The 26,776-nt window shown below is 37.4% G+C and overlaps 3 protein-coding genes and 1 non-coding gene across 6 annotated transcripts in view; 1 reads left to right on the top strand and 3 right to left on the bottom strand.

Moving 5' to 3' along the window:
- Positions 1–178, bottom strand: part of TECPR2 (tectonin beta-propeller repeat containing 2) — a 49,224-nt gene extending 49,046 nt beyond the window's left edge. The window contains exon 1 of the mRNA XM_026680187.2: positions 63–178. The gene's annotated coding sequence lies outside the window, so the exon portion shown is untranslated. The remainder of the gene's footprint in view (positions 1–62) is intronic.
- Positions 162–9,848, top strand: CINP (cyclin dependent kinase 2 interacting protein). Its single transcript, XM_026680217.2, has 5 exons — positions 162–269; positions 1,619–1,778; positions 1,976–2,099; positions 2,513–2,639; positions 9,495–9,848. The coding sequence occupies exons 1-5, from the start codon at positions 263–265 to the stop codon at positions 9,695–9,697; spliced, it is 621 nt and encodes a 206-aa protein (XP_026536002.1). The 5' UTR covers positions 162–262; the 3' UTR covers positions 9,698–9,848.
- Positions 9,849–11,969: 2,121 nt separating this feature from the next.
- ZNF839 (zinc finger protein 839) lies at positions 11,970–24,376 on the bottom strand. 3 transcript variants are annotated; one of them, XR_015746851.1, is made up of 7 exons: positions 23,825–24,376; positions 20,333–21,241; positions 16,538–16,765; positions 16,355–16,447; positions 15,929–16,089; positions 14,821–14,955; positions 11,970–13,322 (listed from the first exon to the last, which is right to left on the bottom strand). XR_015746851.1 is itself a non-coding variant. In XM_087952192.1 (7 exons), exons 1-6 carry the CDS (start codon positions 24,257–24,259, stop codon positions 14,830–14,832), a joined length of 1,935 nt encoding a protein of 644 aa, XP_087808318.1. In that variant the 5' UTR covers positions 24,260–24,376; the 3' UTR covers positions 11,970–13,322; positions 14,821–14,829. The 3 variants fall into 3 exon arrangements, 2 of the variants coding, with proteins under 2 accessions (XP_087808318.1, XP_087808319.1); XM_087952192.1 differs by having other exon boundaries at positions 15,929–16,068; positions 16,351–16,447; XM_087952193.1 differs by having other exon boundaries at positions 15,929–16,068; positions 16,351–16,447; positions 20,333–21,243; positions 23,851–24,361.
- Positions 24,377–24,933: 557 nt separating this feature from the next.
- Positions 24,934–25,007, bottom strand: TRNAI-AAU (transfer RNA isoleucine (anticodon AAU)). The gene has a single exon. It is a non-coding gene; the product is annotated as a tRNA-Ile (tRNA).
- Between the last annotated feature and the right edge of the window lie 1,769 nt (positions 25,008–26,776).

Raw genomic sequence — 26,776 nt, 5'->3', positions numbered from 1 at the left:
ACGGCCCTTGGAGACCCAGCGCTCCCCGCCCGCCTCGCCTGTCCAGGCCGCAAGCTCCCTACCTCAGTAGGACTCAGAGCCCCTCATGATCAACAAGGGAAGCGAGTAACCGCTCCCTCCCAGGCCTGGCGACGCTGGGAAAACAAACCGAGCGCCAGCACTCGCGGCAGCCGCGGAGTCTCTTAGCCGGGCGGGGCCGGACGTGAGCGCATTTCCGAGAGGAAGGATTTAGGAAGAGGGTCGCCGTCCGCGAAGTGGGAAGATGGCCGGTGAGTTTTCTCAAGAGTGGGGCAGTTTGGAGGAGGGGGAGGTGGGTTTCCGACTGCTTCGCTAGGCCACGGCTTCCTCTTTAAAGGGGGCCCGGCGGGTGAATGGAGTAACTACACGGTTCGAAGTTACAACGGTACTGAGAAAATGTGACTTAGGTCCATTTTTCACAGTTACGACCTCTGCAGTCTTCCCATATTCACGTGATCAAAAATTCAGATGCTTGATAGTCGGTTCACATTTACCATCATTGCTGTGTCCCAAGGTCCTGTGATCCCTTCTCACAAACAAAGTCAATTGGGAAGCCAGATTCACCTAACCACACAGTTACTAACTTTATCAACAGCAGTGATTCACTTAACAACTGCATCAAGAAAAGTCGTAAAATGGGGCAAAACTCATTTAACAAATGTTTCACTTAACAACAGAAACGTTGGCCTCAATTGTGGTCGTAAGGTGAGAACTACCTGTAGAGGTCGGGCAGTGAGGACCGCCCGCGATGTTTCTGTATGCCTCCCTCGACGTGGGTTGTAAACTGCCTCCCCGTAACCCACTGAAAAGAAAGTCTAGTCTAGTGACTCTTCGTCTTTGTGGTGCAAGGTCAATTAAATGAACACAGTTGACTGATCCAGCATTGGAGATTCTTGGGATAGGTTCTTAACAGCATGCCAGGCAAGACTTAAATGCAGTTTGGGTGGTTTCTAGTTGTCTAGGTAGGCAGCAGCATGTATAACTGCAGTTAGCTGGAAAGGCAAAGCAAGGTCGGGAATAGAAATTTGGGTAGGAAGCAACCAGAAATACTAACAATAACAACAACAAAATCTCTAGCATATCATTGCCGAGAATTCTTGAGTGGGTATCTCCTTAAAACCCTCAAGAACAGAACTTAAAGGAGATTTTTAAAAACCTTCTAAGATTGTACTTCAATCTGTGGTAGGAGCCCACCCTTTTAAGTTGTGGGAACCAGTTTCCACATTAAACGGTTGTATGGGCTGTTTGTTTAGGCATAACATGTTATGTAAATGAAGCAATTGTGCTTTTGTAAACCAGATTTATGGTCTACATCTGTTCACAAGGAATAAATTTATGATAGGAATCATGCCAAATGTGGAAAAATTTGTTATCTGCTCCTTCAATGTTTTGTATATTTATTTTGTCCAGACAACATATAAATCTGTTTTCTATTGACATTTTCTTGGAGTAGCATGGTCCATATATGACAGGAAAGAATAGATCTTTAAAATTTAAATAATTTAAAATCTTTAAAAGATCTTAGTAGAAGATATTTTAAAAATAAAAATATTAGTAGTAAAATCAACTAATTTAAATTATTTTAATGTATTTTTATTAGCTAGTAGTTCTACTCCTAGGACACCTGTATTGTCCATGAGTGCAAGAAAAATTAAAGATAATGCAGCAGACTGGCACAACCTAATGATGAAATGGGAAACCTTGAATGATAATGGATTTTCTATTGCCAACAAGATTGTGAACATCAAAAATGCTACACAGTAAGTACACTGATCTAATTTGTCAATAGTGTTGGTGCAAAACTCATTTTTATTTCATTTAAACTGGATTTTTTTTTAAAAAATATGTCATATGATGCACTTAGAAGTTTAAAGAAATTAAAGATGATTCTCTGTTACAATTAGATGATAGTTAAGGTATTTTTCTTAAATACTAACTGATTTTTTTTAATTATTAGGCTTAAAGACAGCAATTTGGAGATAGAACATGAGGATCCCTCTGACAGTGAAAGACTGCCACTTAACTATAACATGGAATTGGAGCAGTGCTGTACAGAACTACTTGGGACTTTTAAAAAAATGGTACTTCTTACTAGAATCTGTGCTGAGAAACATTTCTATACTTCTCACCTGTCAACGGAAGTATATCTTTGCAGCAAATTGTCATATTCCTTTTTAATTATTTTATCAGACCTATTCAAGACAGCAATCTTTAACTTTAAAAGATATTAAGCATATAAGCAAGATGTTAAATGAATGTATACTATGCATATTAACTCAGAAGTGCCAAACAAAACTATTAAATCATGTTTAGTTGTGGCTGTTAAAAATGTCCTTAAAGAAACATTATGGTTTGTTGCTATTGCTTACCTTGTCTATGTCCCACTTTTCAAAATTTCTTAGCTGCTAAAATTAGTGATCAAGCAATTTTGCTCAAAATGTTTACTGAACTTTCACTTCTTAAATGTTGAATCTTACTTTCTCAATTTTGCTAGGCTAAAATACATGAGAAAATGGAAAAACTGTGTTCAACAACTAAAGGGGTCTGTGACTTAGAAGCATATCATCATGCAGCAGAACCCAAGGCACCGTTATTTCACACGTGGCCTATTTCCCATTTCCGTAAGTAAATCTGACTTTTTGATAAGGACAGTTTATTTGAAAATGATAACAATTAATCAGAGATCTTGATACCTGCCCTTCATAAATTTATCAGATCCCCTCTTTAATCACATGGTAATGACATTTATAGATTTCTTTATGTTCAATGCAAAACATATGTATGTCCAAATCTCCTTCTGATTAGCTTCATTGAATGATACTTGGTTGTATTTTGAAAGAGATAGAAAAAAAATCTCTCCCTGCCAATTTGTCTATATCAGTGGTTCCCAAACTTTTTTGGTCCACTGCTCCCTTGGTGCTACAAACTCATCCTCGGTGCCCCCCACCCAGGGGTAGAATTCAAATTTCTGTGGGTGTGGCCTAATTTGAGGGTGTGGTTTGCTGATCACATGACTGGGTGGGTGTGGCCAGGTGACTGGCAAACCAAATACAAGTGGTCCTCACTTAATGACCGGTTGTTTAGCAAGTGTCTAATTTATGACTGGCCTCCCCAGAGCTACTTGACCAGTTTTTGGAGTTTTGACAGCTTAAGATCAGGGGTCTAAATCCCACCCCTGCCTGTGTGTGTGAGAGAGAGGGAGAGAAAGAGGTTGGATCAGATCTCTCTCTCTCCCACCAACGCCAGAAAGCCACCGTCAGTCAAAATTCATATTAGTGGTCTCCGGGATTTAAAATTATGAGTTTGGTGGTCCCTGAGGTCCAAAGGTTTGGTGACATCTGATCCAAAGGGATGAGCCTGAGAGAGGGAAAGAGAGAGAGAAAAGAAAGAGAGAGAAAATAAAGAGAAAAAGGAAAGAAAGAAAAAGGGACAAAGAAAGAGGGGGGGGATGGAAGGAAGAGACAGAAAGAAAAAGAAATAAAGAAGGAGGGAGGGAGGAGAAAGATAATGAGATATCTATTCTAGTCCAATCACCTGCTCCAGCAGGGTTAGAAGGGAGTGTGTGTGTGTGTTTTCCTTGTAATTTCCCAGTACATTTTGGTTTTGCCTTCAGAATTGGCACTGTAATACATTGGGGAAAAGTAATTTTTAAGGTGGAGATCTGCTCCAATGAATCCTGTTTAAAGCCTCAACAAAATGTGAGAGCTTCCTGATAGTCCTGACCATGTTTCGTCCACAAAACCTTTAATAGAAGCCAAAGAGGTTTCAATGTGCTGGCAAAGATGTTTCAGTGTGGAAAAGGGCCTCAGTCTAAACTAGGCCTCATTCAATCTGATGCATCAGGTCTCTCTCTTTCTCTCTCTCTCTCTCTCTCTCTCTCTCTCTCTCCCTCTCCCACCCTCCTTTCCTCCCTCCCTCCCTCTCAGACTGGCTTTGCTCTACTTTCCCAATGTGCCTGCGGGGCTGGCGCTTCGAACATGGATGGATGGATGGATGGATGGATGGATGGATGGATGGATGGATAGAGAGAGAGACAGGCAGGCAGGCAGGCAGGCAAACAGAACTTTTGGATGGATGGATGGACGGACAGACAGAATGCGACAGCAGCGGCACGTTGGGAAAGCAGTGGCAGCGGCTTTTCCCAACATGCTGCCGCATTCGAGGTACCGGTTCTGGAGCATTACTACAGTCAATGGGTGAACCTGCAGGGCCGGCACCTCGAACACCCCCCTGCCGCCTCTTAGCATCCCCAAGGGGACCGGCAGAGGGGGGCTAAGAGGCGGCAGGGGAGCGTTCGAGGCGCCAGCCGGCTCTGCAGTTTCACCCATTGAATAGCACTGCTCTGGAACCGGCGTCTCCAATGCGGAAGCAGTGGCACGTTACATGCCACCACGGCCGCGTTCCACGTGCCTCCCCCCTGCTGCCTCTTAGCGCCCTTCTGCTGGCCCCCTTGGGGATGCAAAGAGGTGGCAGGGGGGCGTTTGAGGCGCCGGCCCTGCAGGTTCACCCATTGACTAGCACCGCTCTGGAGCTGGCACCTCAATGGGTGAACCTGCAGGGCCGGCTGGCGCCTCGAACGCCCCCCTGCCACCTCTTAGCGCCCCTCTGCCGGCCCCCTTAGGGACACTAAGAGGTGGCAGGGGGATGGTGCATTGAACACTGCCGCGGTGGCACATAACGTGCCACCGCTTCCGCATTGGAGGCGCTGGCTCCAGAGCAGTGCTACAGTCAATGGTTGAACCTGCAGGACCGGCACCTCGAATGCCCCCCTGCCGCATCTTAGTGTCCCCAAGAGGGTCAGCGGAGGGGCGCTAAGAGGCGGCAGGGGGGCGGCGTATTGAACGCGGCCATGGCGGCACGTAACATGCCACAGCTTCCGCATTGGAGGCGCCGGCTCTGGAGCGGTGCTACAGTCAATGAGTGAATCTGCAGGGCCGACGCCTCGAACACCCCCTGCTGCCTCTTAGCGCCCCTCTGCCAGCCCCCTTGCCTCTCAGCACCCCCCTAAGGCATCCCACTGCCCCCCAGGGGGCGGTACCGCCCACTTTGGGAATCACTGGTCTATATCATGTACAATTTTATATCCATCTCCTCCTTCTTGGTTGTTTTATTCCAAGCTAAAGAATCTGAAACATTCTAACCCTTTCCTTATGGAAAATGTTCTATACTTCATTCATTTTGCTTTCTTCACTTTTTTTTACTTTTTTTTTTTTTTTTGAAAATTTTATTTGGGTTTTCATAAAAATAAAATACAAATAAAACATCTTTTTTGAAAATAGCATGGTCCCAGGTTATCACTTCTTCATACAGACACAAAACTCAATTTCATGCTCATTTTTATATTCTATTCCATATCTTATTACCATTTTATATTTTCTACATAGTTTTTCCCTCCTTCTAATTTTTTCAACTTTGTTTTAATTATCTCAATTCAAATCATTATATTTATACTTTTGTCTGTCCTGTTACAATTTCACATTATCTTTTCTTATTAAGCAAATTTTTCCCTGTAGTTACCAATTAGAGTATGACACCTTTATATCCTTTAATTTTATCCATTCAAGCTCTTATTTAAGCTTCAATGTATAGCTTTAAGATTATAGCATTCAATATAATACATAACTTCCAATCAAATTCTGCTTGGTACATTCTTAAAATAGACACTATATTCTTTTAAGAATATATATATATATATATAACCTCAGAAAACAAATATATATATATATATATATATATATATATATATATATATATATATATATATATATATATATATATATATATATATATATATGTAAGTAAAACACATTCCATTCCAATTCAATTCTATCATTAATATGCATTAAAATCTTAACATCTTTAACATTTCTTTTCAATTGAATATCATACTTCCTTGGGAACACTTATAAACTTTCCATAGTTAATTCTTTTTTTCCCATATTTCTCACTTATATTTTTATAAATCATTACTAATAATTAAAAATGTTCCCTTTTAATTCTCTCAATCATTTTAATTCATTTATTAACAAACATCCCACTGCATTACAATAAATATTTTATCCATCATCATATTTTCTAAAGTTATTTCTATTTGTAATATAACAAAGCTATCTTATGTACCTTTGCAGAATCCCTTTTACAATTAAATTTTCACCCATTATCTCTAAACAAACTTATGGTTACAATCCTTATATCTTTTCCCTGTTTCTCCGTTTCTTGTTTCTGTCTTTTACAACTTCTTTTCCTTGCCTTCTTCCCCCTCTCCTTCTCCCTCCCCTCTTTACCCCCTCCTCTCTCTACTTCTAACTCTCTCATCTGTAATCCCCTCTTCTGTTGCTTTCTAATATTATACTTATCTTTCAAATTGTTCTTCTTTTTGGTTGTTTTTTCTAATCTTAAACCTTTCACTCTCTTTCCCCCCTTTTCTTTTTTCCCCCCACTTAAATTATTTGATCATTAAAGATAGCTTCTTTGTCCCAATCTTCTTGTTCTGCAAGCGTTTCTTGTTGCTTCTCATAGTTCCAGATCTCCATTTCTAAGAATTGAAACACAAAGCCAAAAGAACTTCTCCCTTCCTGTGCGTCTTCTTTCCATTTTTAAAGTTCCATTTTCAGTTTTTCTAAGAGTGATACCATTTTTAAAACTTTTAAACAACCACCCAGTTAATTTTAGTCATCTAGATGCAAAAACCAAAAATCACCAAGTAATCCAAATAATCCAAGGCTGTTTCTACTTGCTTCTTTTTTCCACTTTCTCTTCCTGAGGTTCTATTATTTTGTTACCAAGTTTTCATTAAAATGTATCTTTGAGGAATCTTGTTAAAATTTCACTGTAAGTTCCTTTTAATTACAGTTCCATTCCTTAATTCCAGGCTGTCTCCTCCATTTTTCCAGATCCTGCCCTTCTATTCTTTTTTTTTTCTCCTTTCCAGCTTTGAAAAACTTTTAAATGTCCAGAAATCTTTATTATCCCCATGACTTTTATTTTCAGCTTAGATGCCTATTAATGTCAAAGTGGATTTTTTTTTCAGTTTCTTGCTTAAGTCTCTTAGCTGTCAGTATAAGGAAGGGAAGAAAAAAAACCTAATCCTTTCCCTTCTCTCTCTCCTTCGCAGCTTCAAAATCATCTTTGGGAACAATGTTGTTAAGTTTAAATTCCAGGGTACCTTATTTGTTGCTTTTGCTGTTTGACCCGGTCAACCAAAACTTTCTCTTCTTATCTTCCTCGTGCACATTCTTTTCCAGTTGAGTTCTTCTTTGAGGTGGCCATTTCTGACCACCGCTATAACCGCCTTCGGGAAAGGGAGTAATGGCCAGCTGGGGAGGAGAGATGCGGCTCTCCTCAACCCTGCAGGCAGTCTCCCCCCTCTTCACCACCTCTACGGGGTGGCTTAGCCCCGAAACCAGCTGGCTCAGGGCGCTCCAGCAGCGAGCATGGATCGAAGCCTCGGAGAGACGAGGTTTCGGTCTGTCACCAAAGAAGCTCAAACCGGAAGAGCACTTTTTTTCAGTTTTAATGTATATTGTCATCATACAGTTGTAAGTCCAGCCTATTATATTGTCATCATACCTTGGAAGTCCAGCCTATTATCCAGTGCAGGAATTTACACCATTCCAGATAAATGGCAGTTCAGTCTTTTTTTGAATGCCTCCAGTGATAGAGCACCAAGCTGTTCCATTGCTGTAGTTCTCACAACCAGAAATTCCTCCTTATTTCTATTGGTGATCTTTCTCTCTGTTAAGGTTCCACTTGTTCGTTCCTGTCTTACTTCAGGTACTAAGGAGAATAAATCCAGTTCTTTTAATTGTGTTCTGTAGAACTTACCAACTTTGTTCCTCTTCTTTGCACTCTTTATCAGCTCCTTAGCATCTTTTTTTATTATGGCAATGAGAACTGGACATAGAATTCCCCGTATGGTCTGACCAGTACAGCATAAAGTTGTATTATCTCTTCCCATTATCTTGGCATTGTATTTTGTTGATGCAGCCAAAAACTGCATTTGTTCTTTTGGCACATTGCTGGTCCATTCTTAATCTGGTCTGTCAATACTCCCAGACTCTTATTAAACACTACTACTACAATAAGCCAGGTGCTGTCTATCTTATAAATGTGCATCTGGTTTTTCCTGTATCTCAGTGCCTATTTGTCTAACTACTGAACAATATTTTTGTTAGGCAGAGCCAGGTGTTCAAAGCTATTGATATTGTTTTTTAAGCAGTCCCCCCACTTTTGTAATATCTGCCAGTTTTATGAATGTATCTCTTCTGTTTCCTCACCTAGTCATTATAAAGATGTTGATTTTTTTTTCAAATATGTCAACAGAACTGTACTTATAATTATAGAATCAGGCATGTCATAAATTTCTTAAGACCCTTAGTGTTGGCTTTTAAATCTCAGTACTTTTTCTTTTGACCCTTAGAGCACAATTTGTCTTTTTTTTACAACTACAGACGATGCTGTCTGTGTTTTGACCCACTGTACATCACTTTACATTTACTTAGATTTAACTGTTTGGTTAAATTGAAGCCATTGGATTGACCATTTCTGCTTTTAAAGGAATCCTTTTGGAACTGTTCACAATTATTTTCAAATTTTACCATGCTAAATACCATATATTGTAATCTGTCAGTAACCAAGATAGTTTACGAACAAGTTTAGAAACACTGGTGTCAACGCAGTTCAACAAGGTATTGCACTTCTTGTATCTATCCATTTGAGGCAATTGACCATTTATTTCTATTTTTACTTGTTTCTTAATTAATAATAGTAGCCCAATGTGCTTAACACAGGATCTGACGATTTTTAACTAGTTAGCAATCCATTAAACAAGAGATCTTATCCCATGATTGCTGAGTTCACTGATAAGGAACTTTGCCAAAGGCTGTTGAAAATCCAAGTAAGCAGCATCAACAAGCTTCATCTACCTACTTTTTGACCCAAAACATTCTGGAGTGGTGATGAAACAGGATTTAGTGCTGCATCTTATTCTGATTTCCCTTATTTACTCCAGATTATCTTTGGGTCCCATTTTAAAAAATGGTATCCCATTATAACAAGCCACAGAGATGGTTGGTCAAATAAATGCATTCATACGTGTTAAACTTTAGTTCTGTAGGGAGAATATTTCATCTCACTGTAGTTTTCAAGATTCTACATTATAAATCGAGATAGATGTATCCTATAATTTAAGCCAAAGTTATCAGTTGTATAAACTTCAGAATTTTTTTATCTAATAATAGTGAAAGGTTTTTAACTAAACACCTTTATGTATTGAGCTGAATGTCTAGTAAATTCATAGGCATATCCCCATTTTTTTCCTGGCAGTAATTCAAATGCTAATCAGGTCTGATCTACTTTGATTCAAAGATCAGCCAAATTTTATGCAAGTACTATGTTGCAGTATGCTGAGAAATGTGTGACAAAAATAGGGTTTAAAACACAATGCAGGACCTTTTTTTTTTAAACTTCTTTTTCAGATGATGTCTCGATCAAGCTCTTAGATATGTATTCGCAAGAACTGAAACTCAAGCACACCATTGTGGAAGAAATTGCTCATACGGCTGACCAAGATCTACTGATGGTCTATTTATCATCATGGTTATATCAGCCCTATATTGACAATAATAACATAGTTCTGTTAGAAAGTATGTTGTTAGAAACAGGGCATAGACAGCTATAATTGTACCTATTTATTTGATATTTCAATTCACCTTAAATTTCAATCTTTTAAGTAGCAAGATATATAGTGCTAATATTGTTATGGATTTATGATTTTGTTACACTTACTTGCTTGCAGCTTATTTATAATAAAAGTTCTTACTTTCTTATGATTTATACTTCTTTTTGTTCTATATTATACCACAAAGCACAATTGTCTTTTATTTCGAAGTATATTATGAGCAATATGGTTATTTTCAGAATACTTTGTAGTTTATCTGGGTATGTAACTGGGCTGTCAGAAAATTAGTTACATCTAAGTAGTTTAATCCTTCCCTAACATTCATAATGTGTGAATATGTGAGAATAGTTTCCTCAGTCTCCTCAAACTGGATAAAAGATATCAAGGAAAAAACTACAATCATGTATACTTCTCCACTCATATGAAAATAAAGCTGCATAATTATGTTTTACATAAATATATACAATTTGCAGAAGGCATAGTTTCTCTACTTTCAGACTCATATCTTAGTTAAACATTACTACTGGCATATAACTTATGACTTTTTAAGCGATTAATACAAGAAAACAAGCAATAGAGTGAAAACTTCAGATTGTGTATATCACATTTACAAATATGCCAAAACAAAACAATTCCTGGGCAGCTATTTAACATGGGAGTGTTCCAGTCATTGTAAAAAATAATTAAAAAACAAGGTTCAGAATAAGGAAGATTCTGAAGCCCTTCAAAAACCAAGCAACTCGTATGATACAGCCAGGATAAGGGAGATTAATTTCTAGAAAATAAAAAGGGAAATGCAGTCGTGGCCTGGTATGTAAAGATCAGCACTGTGCTCTTCCATTTTTGGTAACATAGTTGCTAGATGAATCTCTTATGACAGTGTCCTAGTATGTTACTGGTCAGTCTCTGTTCAGATTGTATTTATAATCTCTTTTGACTTCTTCCATCCCAACAAAATGTTGGAAAGATTATATAAAGGAAATCGGAACTCTTGATTATCAGCAGGATGACTCAAAAACCTGAAGAGAACGGGGACAAATTTGCTATAATGGGAGATTCCAGCCAAAGAAAGATCATGTTCAAAAATGGACCAAATCTGGCAGGGAACTTACAAAGAAAATAATTCTAGAAAAAAAATATCCAATGCTCTGAGAGAGAGAGAGAGAGAGAGAGAGAGAGAGAGAGAGATGTGCTTGGAATGGTGCATTTAGTCCCTCCATCCTGTACCCCAGGCACATTATGAATTACTTGGTTACATAAAAATTACAGAGATGCCTCCTATAATCACTGCTATAGTACTTGGAAAGAATTCAACAACTGTGTTGCATATACAGTACTTTCCCTAATTTGTTTAAAATTGCTGTTATGTGAGATGATGCACTAGATCATACTTAGCTACTTCCAAATCACAGCTGTGTGGATTAATCCATATTATTTTTTTAAAGGAGCTGTTGCTTAGACTTTTGCTCAGGAACTAAAAGGCCATATACCAGTACATAACATGCTAAACTCACTTATGTCTTATCAAGAGGCATATTAAGCTGGCTCCTCTTCAATCAAGTATGAGTAACAAGCATCTTCCTCATAGCTAGTTTAATATTCAGTGCAATTAAGGAATCATGACTTGTTCCAGAAACAAGCTAAGTCCATAGTTTACCCAACGTATTTTTAAAAAACACTTCCAGGAAACTGCCCATATTTTCCCTGTTTCTAGGAAGAACAGATATGAGCATGTACATCAAGAAGCCAAAATGTGTTATTAAATGCAAATGTAGTCTATCAGTGCATATGCCTTCCAAATTTCACCAAACATAATTTTAATTTAAGCTTTAAAATTCCTAATATGGCATGACATAAATTATTCAACTTTTTATATTTCTTTATGTCATGGACTGTTAAACTCTTCACTTCCAAATATTTGAATGTCTAGGTACTATGAATTAAAAGTGTTTTCAGAGTAACTTGGATTTGGGAAAATTTAAGAATATATCTTACAATTGCAAGTATGTACAATAGGATGTATCTTACAACATGAAGTAGATGAATTTTTACCTTTATAGCCATTTATAGATGTTCTATGTAGTAAACTAAATATTTAAGAAAACCTTGGTTATCTGTTTATTATCCAAGAATAGATGATATCTTTAAAACGTTAAAATGATTCAAGATCAAGAACAATCTGTAAGGACTTTCAATCTCAAATAAAGCTCTTCTACATTTTAAAAAAGTAAAATTAAATTGGAAATCTCATAGAAACAGCAATCTCTAAAGCACCATTTTCTTCAAGTTTATTCAGGATAGCATATACAAGAATTTAAATGTTCATTTTTAAAGTAATTCTGACAGTTGTCAAATTTATACAGTATTTTAGGTAGTCAAGCATTAATATATCCATAGCAATTGGTGCAACATGTTTGTCTCTTAGGAGAAGTTCATTTTCTATTAACTCCCTATAGCACCACTGATTACGCCCCTCATTTAAGTGCTGCTAGCTTTCCTGCAGAATTGATTCATTCAATCATTATGAGAATATTGACTCTTAGGAAGCCAATACATCTCCTCTTATGCAGACAAAGGCACGTGCAAGTAGGGACAAAGTGACAAAGTGCATTGTGATATGATGCAAACTCTGTAAGTTATGTAATTGTGGGCAATATGGCAACGCAAGTACAAAACAATAAAACTTGCATGGTAGCATCCCAATGCATGTTTTATCATAAAGGCCAATCTGCTCCTGAATACCTGAAGAGGATTAACAATATTATTAGAACCAGATTAGCAAAATTATCATTCTGGGGAGGTAACACCTAAACCTGGATATTTTTAGAACTTATGCTATATATTAAATACTGCCAAGCTTGTGGAATCAATTCATGTTTAATATACATTTCAGATAGACTTTCAAAACTGTTTCCAAAATATTTTTATAATGGCTTAATTTTAGTATTGTTAAAAGTGCTGCAACTTCAAAAGAATTTGTATAAATGTAGTAGCAGCAAACTGTGTTACAAGCAGATGTATAATGTAGAGCATCAGGAAGAAGCAAAGCCTATACTGACAATAAAAGTTCCCAGTTTCCATAATCTTCAACATCATGTTGTACTTAGTACATTCTCTACTTTTCTTCCATTAAAATACTATTAAATTGATTAGTCATATATTTTCAAGGAAGGATGAAGCTGGTCTATTCAATTTCCTGAGATCTAAACTGATGAACTACTCCTGTGATGTTTAATACTGTTGAAATTATTAAAGTTTTAAGAAAGTTCAAAATTTGTTAACAGCATTTTTTCTTAAGTTCTTGATATATTTTATTTTCACTGTTTTTTCATGAAGAAATCAAGGAGAACGATGACTGTATTTTTCAGATGTTTCAAGAGATATAATAAGTCATTTTGTTTACTGTGTCCCAACTTGACTTTATCTTTGTTCTTCTTGTGAATGTCCTCTATGGTCCGTTGGGCATCTCAAATAATCTAATCTTGGTGTACTTAAAGGCTGTAAATATTCAATTTTTCTTGAGTGTGTCGATCACATAAATCTGTATTTATCTTCCACAATTCTTGATTGGAGCAATTCATATTTTTCCCCCATATTTTTGCAGAATAATTTTTGCTGTACAGTTCTAGAACATAAGAAAACACACAAAAATGCTGTAATTTAAATGCACATTTTAAAGAATTATATAGCTTTTTGAATATAGAACACTGCAAGAGAAAGATTTCTTTCACTATGCATAAAATTTTGTATTTTTATTGAAAACCTTAAATATTTGCCAAGGTGAAAAAGGCATGTAAATTGTAAATGTATGAAACAGCAATTGTACAATCTCTAACTAATCTTAAAGCTGTATGAAGCTGTTGGGTCTAGGAGTGAAAGAAGTCTGCCAGAACATAACAAGGCTTCATAAGGTATTTCCAGCACCTCTCCACCTGTTTCTATTTCTTCATTTAGAAATATCTGTAAACTGCTCCAAATGCCCCCCACCAGGAATCTGCAGTTGGTTTTGTCATAGTGCTAAAACATGAAGTGTGTTTTGCATGCATAAAACAGGGTTGTGATTTTCATTTCATCCATATTCCACTGTGCCTGATTGAATTCTATTCTCTAGAGGCCACAGGTCTTGAAGAATGGCTTCTCATATAATATAAGGGGTTTAAATTTGGAATGGAAATCCCTATCTATTCTCAAACCCATCAATAAGCAACTGAGACAGGCAAGTAATAAATGGAGGAATCCAGGAATTATCACCTAGTGCCCCATCCAGGCCTGCAGCTGATTCTATTGATCAATATTGTTAATATTGATGGTACCTCTTCCATGTGAAAGCCTAGGCAACTGTTCTATTCTCTATCAAGAAACCTGGTAAAGGTTACATTTTAAAAAACATTAAAAAAACCAGCTCTCAGTATAAACCATGAATTTAAAACATAGCTGTTTATTATATTTAAAACATTTATGTAGCTGCCCACTTATAATCAATGCCCAATTAAAAAGCTATATTAACTTTCAGTCAAATCAAATATTTCTATCATTTAGTAACCATATGCAGTCACAGTGATGATGAGGTAAACATTGACTTTCACAGAACTGTACAACGAGGAAAGCTGAAGTAAAGCCATAAATAAGCACAATCACAATTTCACTTAGCAATTATTTAACCACAGAGTTGCCAATTGCAATTGAGGTTGCTAAATGAAGATTTTGCAAAAGTTCAATATCTTTTACTCCAGCTGCAATACATAAGACAAAACAAAAAACAGGCAAGAGGAGATTGCCCTTACAGCTATTGTTGGACTACAATTGCCATTAGCTGCAACTAAAATGGTTAATGGCAGGAATTAGGATAACTATAATCCAAAGCAAGAGATTATTCACACCTTATCTCACTCAAAGAAAACACTCTAATACTAATTCTATTATTAAGAGAACATTAAGGAGCAATGTCGTGTAACAAAGCATTATACCCTATTAATATAGGCAAAGTTCAAATTTTGCAAAAAGATAAATGATTTTCAATCCATTGCTGATACTTAGCAGAAGATAAATTTATAAAAAATAAAAGCATCTTAATGTTGCAAAATATATACATGTTACCATGACAAAATTTGTTTATTTTATACCTCAGCTGCTCATTTCTGTCCTGAGATATGGAGCAATATAGGCTCATCAGTAGATTCAGTACATTCAGGAAAAGAATTTGTCTGTATCTTTGTCACTTCAAGACAACAATCTGTAATTCCTAGTGATTCAGCTACCTGTTAAACAGAAAAAAAGAAAAACTTCACTGAAAGTGCCACCTGTAGAAAATAACTAGTCATTCATATAGTAATTATGAAAAGTGATCAAGGATTTTCTCTGTATTTTGCATCTCTATTTGTTATATGCTATTTGTTATATACACTTTTTCTAAAATCTAATGCAATTATTTACTCAGGGCTTATCAAGAATCTTACTAATAAAAGAAAATCCAAGTTGAATAATTAAGTATGTCATAATATCTGCTTCACCCATTTCAAAAATAATTATTTCAGAATGGTTTACATGATATTCACATATCTTTTCTCCTACATTTCCCAGTTTTTAGAATTAAACAAAATATCAAAAACAGTGGGTTAAGATTAGGATTAGGGTTTGACTAAAAGAATTATTAAATAACAGTGAAAGGAGAAATGTATACCAGATTGACCAACATATACGCTATGTATTGTTTGTCAGTGCTTGAATTCCTCCAAAAAGGGGCAAGGAAAAACTTTTGAGCAGTATCTTCATTTTTGGCATTGTTTTCTTTATGTGATTATCAGTTTTGAGGTTGCCTTGATCTTTTATGTTTTTATTCTTACTTTGTTGACTAGTTTAGCACAGCAAAACAAAATAAGTGTTCATTCGATCTGTTTTACTTAAGCAGATCAATTTTGCAGAGATCTTTATATTGGGACAAGTTATTGTATTCACATCCTGCTTATTTTCTTTATAACCATTGATGGTCATTATAGGACAGAATATTGATCCAGCATAGTTTATGTGAAGATGGAAGAATGCATATATAGAGTAATTTGATCAAAAAACTTTGCCAACCATATTGCTCATATTTTCAATAATCATTTCTATGAACCACATGGCTAGTATTTTCATTGTTTTCTTTTTGAAGGAAATGCAGTATCTATTTTATCTACGCATAATTTGACTGAGAAAGCTTTTGCTAACAAAAAAAATCTGAATTATTCTTACCTTATGATTTTTTATTTCTAATGGTTGCTTTAATTCAGAATTATTAAATGTATCTTGATACATTTTCTTTACCATTGAATGGAGCTCTTCAAACTCCTGGTAAACATCTGGAAAGACTGCTTTTTTTTGACATTTTTTCTCTGCCTGATCAAAAACAAAAGCTATATAAAAGTATAAGCAAGCTTACAAATAAAAATTGTACAATTTGTTTACAATCTTTTATTTCTTTTCCATTTCTGTTATAATGGAACTGGCTTCAGTTGATTACAAATATATACTTTTTCTAATATTATTTAGCAGACTCTTTGAATCTTTCCTTGGAAATCCCTTTTTCTCTTAGGCAATATCACACTTGCCTTGCTGACATTAGATCAAATTACTCCTACTTGCTAGAAAATATGGTTTTATGTATAATATAAGACTTGCCTTCATCAGTAGGAATTCAAATACAGTAACAACAGTTGTCAAACGTGGAACCACCAGTTCCATAAATTCTTCATTGGTACAATGCTGAATCAGCTGTTAAAGAACATAATTTATTTAAAAATGTCATAAAGTATTTTAATATGTAGATAAATAAGAATAAATAATAATATAAAGGAAAAATACCTCTTTTAGCTTAGCTTTTCTTTTAAATCTACTATTGGTAAGATGCTCTGCTGAGATACTATTAAAAGAATTGGAAGACAATTGACCAAGACTGCTAAATGTTGTAGAACATCTTGATCTATTAGACATCTTTGGTTGATAAGACCTTCTCTGCCGTTTTCTTCTTCCAGGCCCCAAATGGATGTTATATGGTTCTTCAGACTTTCTATTTTCTGCAGAAATATCAGACTTAAAAAAAAAAGTTCATTAGAATTGTTTTGCTTTTATATATTCATCAGTTTGAAATTATAGTAACAAATCTGCACTGTCACCATATATAAGGAAGTTAAAACCTCTCAAAGATAGCAAATGCATTTTTTAAACAAAAAAACACGATGATATAGATAAAAAATGTTGAAACATGTGGCATTGCAAAAAGCAAAAATGTAGTGGCAGCAGTAAAGTTATAAACTTTTTCAAATTGTGAAGTGGTAATCTGTATATTTTTATTTCATATTTGACATTCAAATTATTATGTAAGCAGTAGCCATCAAAGCTTCCTGCCACACCACATGGTAAGCACTATTCCTTTCTTGTCTTGCTTCCTAACTTTAGATTAGAATAATGTATGCCCCCCCCACCACCACCATGTTAAATAAGCTATAAATAATAACATTTAATGCCTGGAAGTGAAAAAGACTGAAGGACTCTGTTGAAGATGAAAGAACATTTGCTGATCTTCTGGTGAACATTTAAAAAAGAAACAAGAAGTCCTGCTCTTTGTAAAATTGATATTCAACAGATGGACATAAATGGTGGGAACAAAGGAAAAAGAAACAAAATTGTGTCAATAGGCAAAACCAACCTAGGCTGAGAGGCTAAGCCTTAGCAGACTTTTCTTCTTGGCCTCAACAATTCATAGGGATGGTGACATGATCATGAAATGCACATTTGCCATTTGGGGAAAAGATTATGAAGTAGCTCTAGACAAAATATCAAAGTGTAGAAATATTCTGACAACAGAAGTATTATCAAGACTGGTTTTCCCAGGACTAATATATGACAGCTGGATCATTAGCATGCCTGAAAAACTAAAAATGCATGTTTTTGAATTAAGATGCTGAAAGAAATTGCCAAGAATCCCTTCAGCCATAACAGAAGAAATAATTAAGTAATAGATGAAACTAAGTGAAATTTTGATTGGAAGCATTAAGCATGAAGTTAAAGTTAAAATGTCTGGGTGCATAATGATTGTTGGAAAAGTCTCTGATGTTTAACAATTAATTGCAATTAATTGAAGGCAATTAATCAAGTCAACAAAAGACAAAATAGCTATACAGGTCATCCTGGACTTATGACCAGTCATTTAACAACTCTTCCAAGTAAAGTAATTCTGGTTTTCATAAAAGTTTGCTCCAACCCCCAAACATTGCTGTGCTTGGCAGCTGACTTGCATTTATGACCAGTTGCTAAGTGGCCTGCAATCCTGTGATCACTTTTTGCAATCTTCTCTGCCAACTTCCCTAGAAATTCAGTGCGTTGTAAGGAGAGGGGATGGAGAATTAGAGGTCTGTTCCTGCAGTGCACTAGGTTAGGAGATTTCCCCTCCTCTTCATGCAGCAAGGAGAAATCCCTTGGTGGCCTTCAGGAATAGACCTCAAACCTTCAGGATCTGAGGTCTGTTCCATCAGGGCACCAGGGGATTTTGTCTCCTTTCTAGGGCTAGAAATCTAGCAATCATCACTGTTCTGATGGTTAGAAAGATATGGAGACGTGAGTTGCTTGCAGTTTAAAAAATTGAGTTGCAAAGATATGGATATGCTTAGAAAGGTACAGCAAATGGGAGCTGCTTGTAGGATGGCATAAGGTAGACCTTGGTAGGAAGACCACACCTTGTATCAGCTGGATGCATCTGCAATTACAGAAAAAGGCAGGGCTAAGTGGACCTGGGCATGGTGGCGCAGGGAGAGCATCCTTCACCCTGGCACTCCATTTAACAACCTACATACTCACTTAACAACCTCAACTGGAAGAGCTCTTCCAATTGCGGTTGTTAAGTGAATTGCTTTACTCTGATCAGTTGCTAAATGACTGGTCATAAGTCCAGGACTACTTGTATAGGTACTTTGTCTTCTGTTGGCTTGTTTAATTGCCTTTGGTTTTGCAAACTTCATAGACTTTTCCAACAAGTCATTATGCACTCAGAATGTTTAAACTTCAGTTTTGTGGTTAATGTTTCCAATGAAAGTTTCATTTTGTTTTATCTAGTATTTAATTCTTTCTTTTGCTATGGCTGAAGGGATTCTTGATAATTTCCTCCAGCATCTTAGTTTGAAGACATGCATTTTTATTCATTCAGGCATAGTCCCAATTGTTGAGGATTACCTGTATACTATCACTGACAACACCCATGAGATTACATAACACAAAGAAGCAGCTATTGATAAACAATCCTGGCAAATGATGTTCATTAAGTCATCATTAAGAGCTGCAAGTGACCGAATCATTAAACAACCACAATAAGTAACATTGGGTGGTTTTTTTAGCATTCTTTTATCCCACCTTTACTATTTTTATAAATAACTAAGAAGAAACATACCTAATACTCCTTCCTCCTATATTCCACACAACAACCACCTATAAAGTGAGTTGGGCTGAGAAAGAGTGACAGATCCAAGTCACCCCACCAACTTTAATGCCTAAAACTGGACTAGAATTCTCCTTGTTTGTTACCTGGTGCCCTAACTGGCTAATCCTCAAGGACTACCTTACCTGTTTAGCCACTAAGTCTTCTGTTGGAGATCCAGCTCAAGAAGTGGAAATTTAAATTATGATTTAAACTTATCCTATTTCTACACTTGGAGTTGATACCAAGAAGATGGTTTATATAACTCTGAATCACATAGGGTGTATTCATGATATGCCTATGCTTCCTGGTTATATTCCTAGTACAATATTTGGAATTTGGACATCAAGATTTGTGCTTTTGGAATACAACATTGAAGAAAGAAGCAATCTATTTGTGATTTGCATCAATGGATTGTTAATATTTAATTTTTTTTGACAAAACATTGAGGAAGAGGAATTTCAACAAACGAGGTGCTCTCTGAGCTTGGTTGTTTTCTTGTAGACATTTCATTACTCAAACTGCATAATGTCACTAGTACAACATCTCTAGCACTGATTATATTAATTGGGGTAATTACACATCTACAAGAAAGCAACCAAGCTCACAGAGCACAAGGACATCCGATTTCAAGCCTAAGCTACAAATATTCTCCTTTATTGGCAATTTCAACAAACAGTCATTTTCCCATGCATGAAGGCAAATATATGTGTCCCAGAATAAACTTGCAGGATCCAACCTGGGTTGGTCACCAGGACCAAGGGTTTGTTTTCTGAGCTTTCGGATTTGTGCTGGAGCCCATCTTCCGGGAACTTCTCTCTAGCTAGATAGGCTGAAGATGGGCCCCAGAAGATGGGCTAGAGAGAAGTTCCTTGAAGACTGGTTCCAGCACAAGTCTGAAAGCTCAGAAGACAAAACCTCTGATCCCAGTGACTGCCCCAGATTGGATCCTGCAAGTCATTTTTCTTAGAATTCTTATATTTATAATTAGCCAGACTCCTTCCTCCTCGTTTTATCTATGTAATGTTTTTGCAAATATTATTTCATTAATTTCTTGTATCCTTTCCTTTTATTAATTGGTTTAGCAGTGTTTTTTTAAATAGTGGGTGGGATATCACTCTAAAATACCAGTAGTAGCACCGGATTATAGCTCATTCTCTTTAAATGCATTAACAAAGAATATGTATTACCTGCTGTTCACTTTCTGTTTCAAGATTTTTTTCCAATTCTATAGTTAGTCCATTTTTGCTTACTAAAGCAAGAGTAACTGGTAAAGGTGAAGAAGGTTGATGGTTGCTTTCACAATTTGCCTTTTCAGCACACTCCAGTTGTGTCATTCTAGAAAATCTATTTATAGAAGATTCTGAAGTCTCTTGGTGCCCATGGCCTGGATTTATTTTATAGTGCCGTGATAATCCTCCTTTTCCTATGTAGGATTTTTCACAGTTTTGACACTTAAACAATTTTGGTCGCAGGTCATAGTTAAAAGGGTTTAATAATTCACATGCTTCCTTTACTTTGTTGCATTCATCATCTTCTAAGCTCAGCTCAGAATAGTCATCAGAATCAGATGGGTGACAGTCAGCCAAGTCTTCTGTTTTAATAAATTTGTAGTCCTTAACTTTATATTTGGGAGGGTGAGAAATCCGCCCAGAACGAGTTGTCACTTTCAGTGATTTTTTAATCTTTTGCTCTTTTGGTTGCTTCCCTTCATTTATAAGAGTTTTTGCTGAACAAGTTGGAACCAAAAAAACATTTGAAGAATCTTCTCTATCTTTTGTAATGGATTTATGTTTTTGCCCACGTGTAATTATTTTACTTACTGGCACTTGTCCAGGGGGATGTAAGGGGGCCGGTAGAAGTAGTTGAACTGTAGGTTTAAAAGAATTACATAAAAAAAATTGTTGAGATCCAGTGCCTGTAAAAGATTGTATCTGAAAAATCTCAGGATTAATGGCACTGAGTCCTAGAGGCTTAGAATTCTTCTCAACTGCTTTAGATCCAGCTATATTTTTAGACAGAGTTGTTGCACAAACAAAATCCAAACTTTTCTTCTCTTTTATCTGATCAGAGTCTACTTGGACATGAGTGGTTTCCATCTGTTTTATAAAAAAGAGAGGAAATATTAAAGAACAAGTAAAGATTTGATAACAAACGTTTTCTAATTATAATTATATTGTTTCCTTTTATTTTGATCCTATACATTAGAAACTTTTTGGGGAGCAAAAATAGTAAAAAATTTGCTAGTTATGCAACATTTTAAATAAAGTCCCATGCAGACTACAGATTAAACATTGGGTGAATTCATGAACAAATCCATGTACAAATAACCCTCAACTTATGACTGTAATTGTGCCTGGAATCATGGTTGTAAGCTTGTGGTCATTAAGGGAGACACCACATGATTGTGCCTGATGTTAGGACCTTTTTGGTGATGGCCATTAAACGAATGCTGCATTTGTTAAGCCTACACAGCAGTTGTTAACTGAACCTCTTTTTAACATTGATTTCTCCCTTCCCCCCAAAGAAACTAGTAAATAAAAGTAGAAAATTGTCATCACATGACAAAAAGCCATGAAAATTAATAAATGTGAGCTGGTTACAATCATGTGATTGCAGGCTATGTGTGCTGCCATTGGAATTTCTAAAACAGGTTGTACGTAGCTGTTGTAATTTGAAATGGTTGCTAGGAGACTGGTCATTAATTGAGGACTATCTGTGGTTATCCTGGCAGCAAGTGGTGTGCCCTGCCTTCCTATAGGATTGTTTTTTAATTCCCAGTGTACTCCATTGCCCTGATATCCCTGGAGATTTTCCATGCACCCTAACACTTTCTATCTTTCTGAGCTTCTGAATTCAGATCAAGACAGACAGATCCAGCATTTTAATTGTTGACATAAAAATAAAAAATAATAATAGAGAAAAGCTGCACTTTGCAAGTCACTGAATCAATGACACTTGCATCTAATACGGCTTGGAAGATACTGTACATCCAGTGGAAAACAATACTAACTTTATGGATCATTTGTAAAATGAAGTTTTCTTCACCCCAACGTACATTAATTCATCTTCACTGTCAGACAACTGTACAGGTAATCCTCAATTTATGACCAAAATGGAGCCCAAAATTTCTACTGCAAAGCAAAGCAGCTATTAAGTAAGTGTTGCACCATTTTACAACCATTTTCTCACAGTTAAGTGAAACATTACAGTTATTAAGTGAATATGGGATTGTTAAGTGAATCTAGGTTGCTCCATTGTTTTTGCTTGTTGGATACTGGCTGGGAAGGTTAAAAATAATGATCACATGACCCCCGGACAGTACAACTGCCATAAATACACGGCAGTTGCCAAGCGCCAAAATTTTGATCAGGTGACACTTATAAGTATGAAAATGGTTATGTCACTTTTTCAATGCCTTTGTAACTTTGAATGACCACTAAATAAATGGTTGTAAATTGAGAACTACCTGTAGTAAATTTTGAAGAGTAACAACAAAAGAACAATTGACTAGTTCACACTCAGACATGAGTAATTTTAACTATGGTTTGCTCAGGCTATGTTTACATTGTTCATATCACATTCAACCCAAAACGAATATGTAAAATTGTAACAATGTAGTGAATGAACTCAGTCTGTGGGCTTTTCAGTGTAGAATACTGAATTAGCTAGACTCTATTAGAGCCTATTCATATGTTCATTCAGTTTTAAGTGTTCAGTACAAGAAACATGTCAAATAGCAAGAGGACACTGCAGAATCATACACTTGGAAGGAATCTTAGAGGGTCATTTAGTCTGACTCCTCTTTAGTGCAGAATTTCCAAACTTGGGAAACATTGTGGTATGTGCACCTCAACTCCCTGAAATCCCCAGTAAATATGAGTAGAATTCTGAAAATTGGTCCATACAACTCAAAATTGTCCAAATTGGAAAATGCTGCCCTAGGGCACTTCTGACAAACCACTGAGTGCTTGTTTCAAGACATCCATGAAAGAGAATTCACAACTTCTTGTGTTAGCCCAGGGGTGTCCAACCTTGGCAACTTTAAGACTTGTGGACTTCAACTCCCAGAATTCCTCAGCCAGCAAAGCTGGCTGAGGATTCTGGGAGTTGAAGTCCACAAGTCTTAAAGTTGCCAAGGTTGGACACCCTGTGTTAGCCCATTTCATTGTTGGAGAACTCAATAGTTTCAAAGCACCTCCTGATATCTACCCTGAGCCTTACTCCCTTAGAGTTTTAACCTACAGATTCAGAATTTCCTCAGGGAGGCAATAAAGTCTACCCCTCTCTTCTGTGTGATAGATCCTTATTATCATGTTTCCCTTCTCAGTTTTTTTTTTATTTTGCAAGTTAATTCCTTTATTCATTCCTGAAAGGGCTTGGTTTCCAGTGCCCTCACCCTCCTGGTAGCCTTCCGCTCAACTCATTGCAATTCCTGACTGCTTTTGAAATATGATCTCCAAAACTGGATATACACAGTGTTGCAAGCGGAAAATAACAAGGGCAGAACGAGAGGGGGTGGTATGACTTTTCACGATCCCCGGGATTCTTTTAAGGCAGGTCAAGTTGAAACCAGCACCTGGAACGCGGGATAAAAACCAAGCCAAGCTCTACAATTCGCATTCACGACTCGGTTTACGATTTCCTGGGAAGCGCATCAACGAACATGGCAGTCTTTCTACCTCGGACAGAAGGGGTCCCGTCAAAGGAAGAAGCTCTGCCTCGGATCCGGCCTCCTGAGGTCTCTCCTGCCCCGGCTGCGACGAGCTGTGCAGGCTGCCGACCGGCTGCAGACGAGACCCCGAAGGAGAGGCGGAAGTCGCCGGGTTGAAATTCAGAGCCAGCAAGAGGGAAGGGGGCCAGGCGGTGCTTTGCCCTTGAGGTAATACGACAGCCCCGGCGGGACGACGGTCCTCGGCCTTCTGCGTCGCCTTTCTGACCGGTGGAGGGAGCCGCTCTTCTTGTAGCTTTCCAGCCATTTCCTCGGGCGCCCGAAGAAGCTTCCCGCAGCGGAATTCAGGGACCGGCGTCAACGGGCTCTCGGCCGGAAGGCCTGGTGCCGGACCTTCAGCAACAGCAGCAGCAGCAGCGTCGCTCCTGAAGCCCGGAGAAGACATCTTAGGAGGGAAGCGGTGGAGGGGGAGGCCCCATCTCGCGCCTCAGGAATCGAGGACTCGGGCAACACCGGAGCGGGCGGGTATTCTGAGCTGGCTGCGGTACGTCACGAGAAGGGCGGAGAAGGAAGTGGAGCGCTGCAGCCGGAGCTCTGCCGGGGGGACCAAATCTGGTGTCGTCTCCCGATCCGAAAAAAGGAGTTGAAGTTCAGCAGCCTTTAGAAGCGATGTCGGTGGAAAAGAATCCGGCTGTTGCGTTTTCCTTGCCTTCTCTTAAGACTGGTAATTTGCGAAGGCAAAGCCCAAAACAACACCCGGTCTGCTCTGTTAAAGATTCAAAACTCCATTTAGTTGCTTCATGGGGTTTCTAAAATCGGAGGTCTTTTGATGTCCTCGTTTTGCACGGAGAGCTATTAGGAAGTCTGGGAGAGGCTTAAAGATTAACACACATACACGGAATATCAACATAATTGAAAGCAAGATTTCTGTGCAGTGTATTTTGCACGTTTCTTGAAGATGTGCTATTAAAGATGTATGCCCAACTGTATTATTTTAATAAAATCAGTTGATAACTTCATGTGTGCATATTTTTATGGATGCCATTCAAGTGGCTTTGCTGTGGATGAAGCATTCATTTAAAATTTACTAGAATTTCAACGAAAAAGGAAATACTCCGATGGCCCGTACGGGGATCGAACCCGCGACCTTGGCGTTATTAGCACCACGCTCTAACCAACTGAGCTAACCGGCCATCTTGCTCAACTGCTCTATTTTACTGTCTTTCTGTTATTAAATCTCAGCAACACTGCCTCTGAAGGGTAAAAACTACTTTAAAAGTTCTTTGCTTTCTTTTAATTTTAATTTTCTGTTGTATAACTTAGCATTTCACAACTTATGTGTTCTCTTTATCAGACTACAAATCCCACACCAAAGCAAAGGAAAAGGTACATGCAATTGCAGGTTCTTTTGTAAAGAATGCTGTCAATGTTATCAAAGAAAAGTTCACAGCTAATTTCTTCACAAATGGGGTTCTTTTTGCAGCAGCACACAGCTTCAAAGTTTGAATTTTCAAAATGCCATTTACACATTTTTTTTCAATATGTGGAGCATATGAAGCAAAGCGAATCAATAACACAATACATTGAAGTTAATATCCCTTCAGTCCTGGTTCTACAATGAAATAACCTATTACTAGTATCACAGAGCTGGTGCTAGTAATAATTAGTGTTATTTCATCTGATAAATATATAAACCCACTCTGTTAGTCCTGCTACTGAATTTAAATAAGCAGTATTCTCATGTGCACATTTACTTATTACTAAGTCTCAAGGAATACTTTGAGATTTCTTTCAGTCTGTCCTGGTTTATAATGTCAGTTTCATGACCTCCTTGACTTATAACCATTCTTTCAGAGCTACAATTCCCCTGCTAGGTAAAAAGTGACTTAGGACCATTCATCACACATACCATTGCAGCATTCCCAGTCACATGATCAAAATGTGGATGCTTGGCAGGCAGCCAATATGTATTTATGATGGTTGCAACGTCCCAGGGTCACATGATCAACATTTGTGACCGTCCCTGCCAATTTCCAACAACCAAAGTCAATGGGGGAAGTTGGATCTCTTTATCGACCATGTGATTTACTTAACAACTGCAGTGATTTGCTTAACATCATAAAATCAGATGATTCACTTAATAACCATTTTGCTTAGCGATATGAATTCTGGTCCCAGTTGTGCTCTTAAATTGATGACTATCTGTAGGAACGTCATCAATTTATGAGAACTCGTTGAGTACGGTTTGTTAGCCAATTGTGAAACCACCACCAGATGAATTCGCAATTGGCTGACAAACCATACTCAACGAGTAGTCCTTAATGGGTCTAAGTCTACATGGGGGAAAGTAAGCAGTGGAGTGGCACAAAGTTCTGTCTTAGGCCCAGTACTTTTCAATATCTTCATTAACGACTTAGATGAGAGAATAGAAGGGGAACTTATCAAATTTGCAGGTGATACTAAGCTGGCAGGAATAGCTAACACCCAAGAAGATAGGTTCAAGATCCAGACTGATCTTGACAGACTAGAATACTGGGCGGTATCTAACAAAGTGAAATTCAACGTAAAGTAGAGTCCTACACTTAGGCAAGAAAAACCAAAAGTACGCATGCAGACTGGGTGAAACCAGGCTCAATAAGCAGTAGTAACTGTGAGAGGGATCTTGGAGTCTTAGTGGACAACCAGCTAAATAAATAAATATGTGCAGCAGCAGCCAAAAAAGCTAATGCAATCCTAAATTGCATTAACAGAAGGATACAATCGAGATAAAGTGAGGTACTAATACCACTCTATAAAGCCTTAGTAAGACCACACCTAGAGTACTGCATCCAGTTTTGGTCACCACAATATAAAAAAAAAGATGTTGAGACTCTAGAAAAAGTACAGAGAAGAGCAACCAGAATGATAAGGGGACTGGAGAATAAAACATATGAAGAATGATTACAGGAACTGGGCATGGCTA

The sequence above is a fragment of the Notechis scutatus genome, chromosome 1 (genome assembly GCF_049901735.1).
Source record: "Notechis scutatus isolate UNSWTSFEM ecotype Mainland chromosome 1, rNotScu1.2, whole genome shotgun sequence".
Classification (NCBI taxonomy): Eukaryota; Metazoa; Chordata; class Lepidosauria; order Squamata; family Elapidae; genus Notechis; species Notechis scutatus.
Note: the sequence above shows the minus strand (reverse complement) of the source record. Positions and strands in the feature narration are given on the sequence as shown.

Excerpts from the sequence above, each read along its gene's own strand:
- ZNF839 (XM_087952192.1), bottom strand. The coding sequence starts at position 24,259 with ATGTCTTCTCCGGGCTTCAGGAGCGACGCTGCTGCTGCTGCTGTTGCT. Across the intron at positions 21,242-23,824 it reads CGGGACCCCTTCTGTCCGAG|ATGGAAACCACTCATGTCCA; the intron begins GTAGAAAGACTG and ends TTTATAAAACAG. Across the intron at positions 16,448-16,537 it reads GAAAAGCTAAGCTAAAAGAG|CTGATTCAGCATTGTACCAA; the intron begins GTATTTTTCCTT and ends GTTCTTTAACAG.
- CINP (XM_026680217.2), top strand. Across the intron at positions 1,779-1,975 it reads AACATCAAAAATGCTACACA|GCTTAAAGACAGCAATTTGG; the intron begins GTAAGTACACTG and ends TTTAATTATTAG. Across the intron at positions 2,100-2,512 it reads TTGGGACTTTTAAAAAAATG|GCTAAAATACATGAGAAAAT; the intron begins GTACTTCTTACT and ends CAATTTTGCTAG.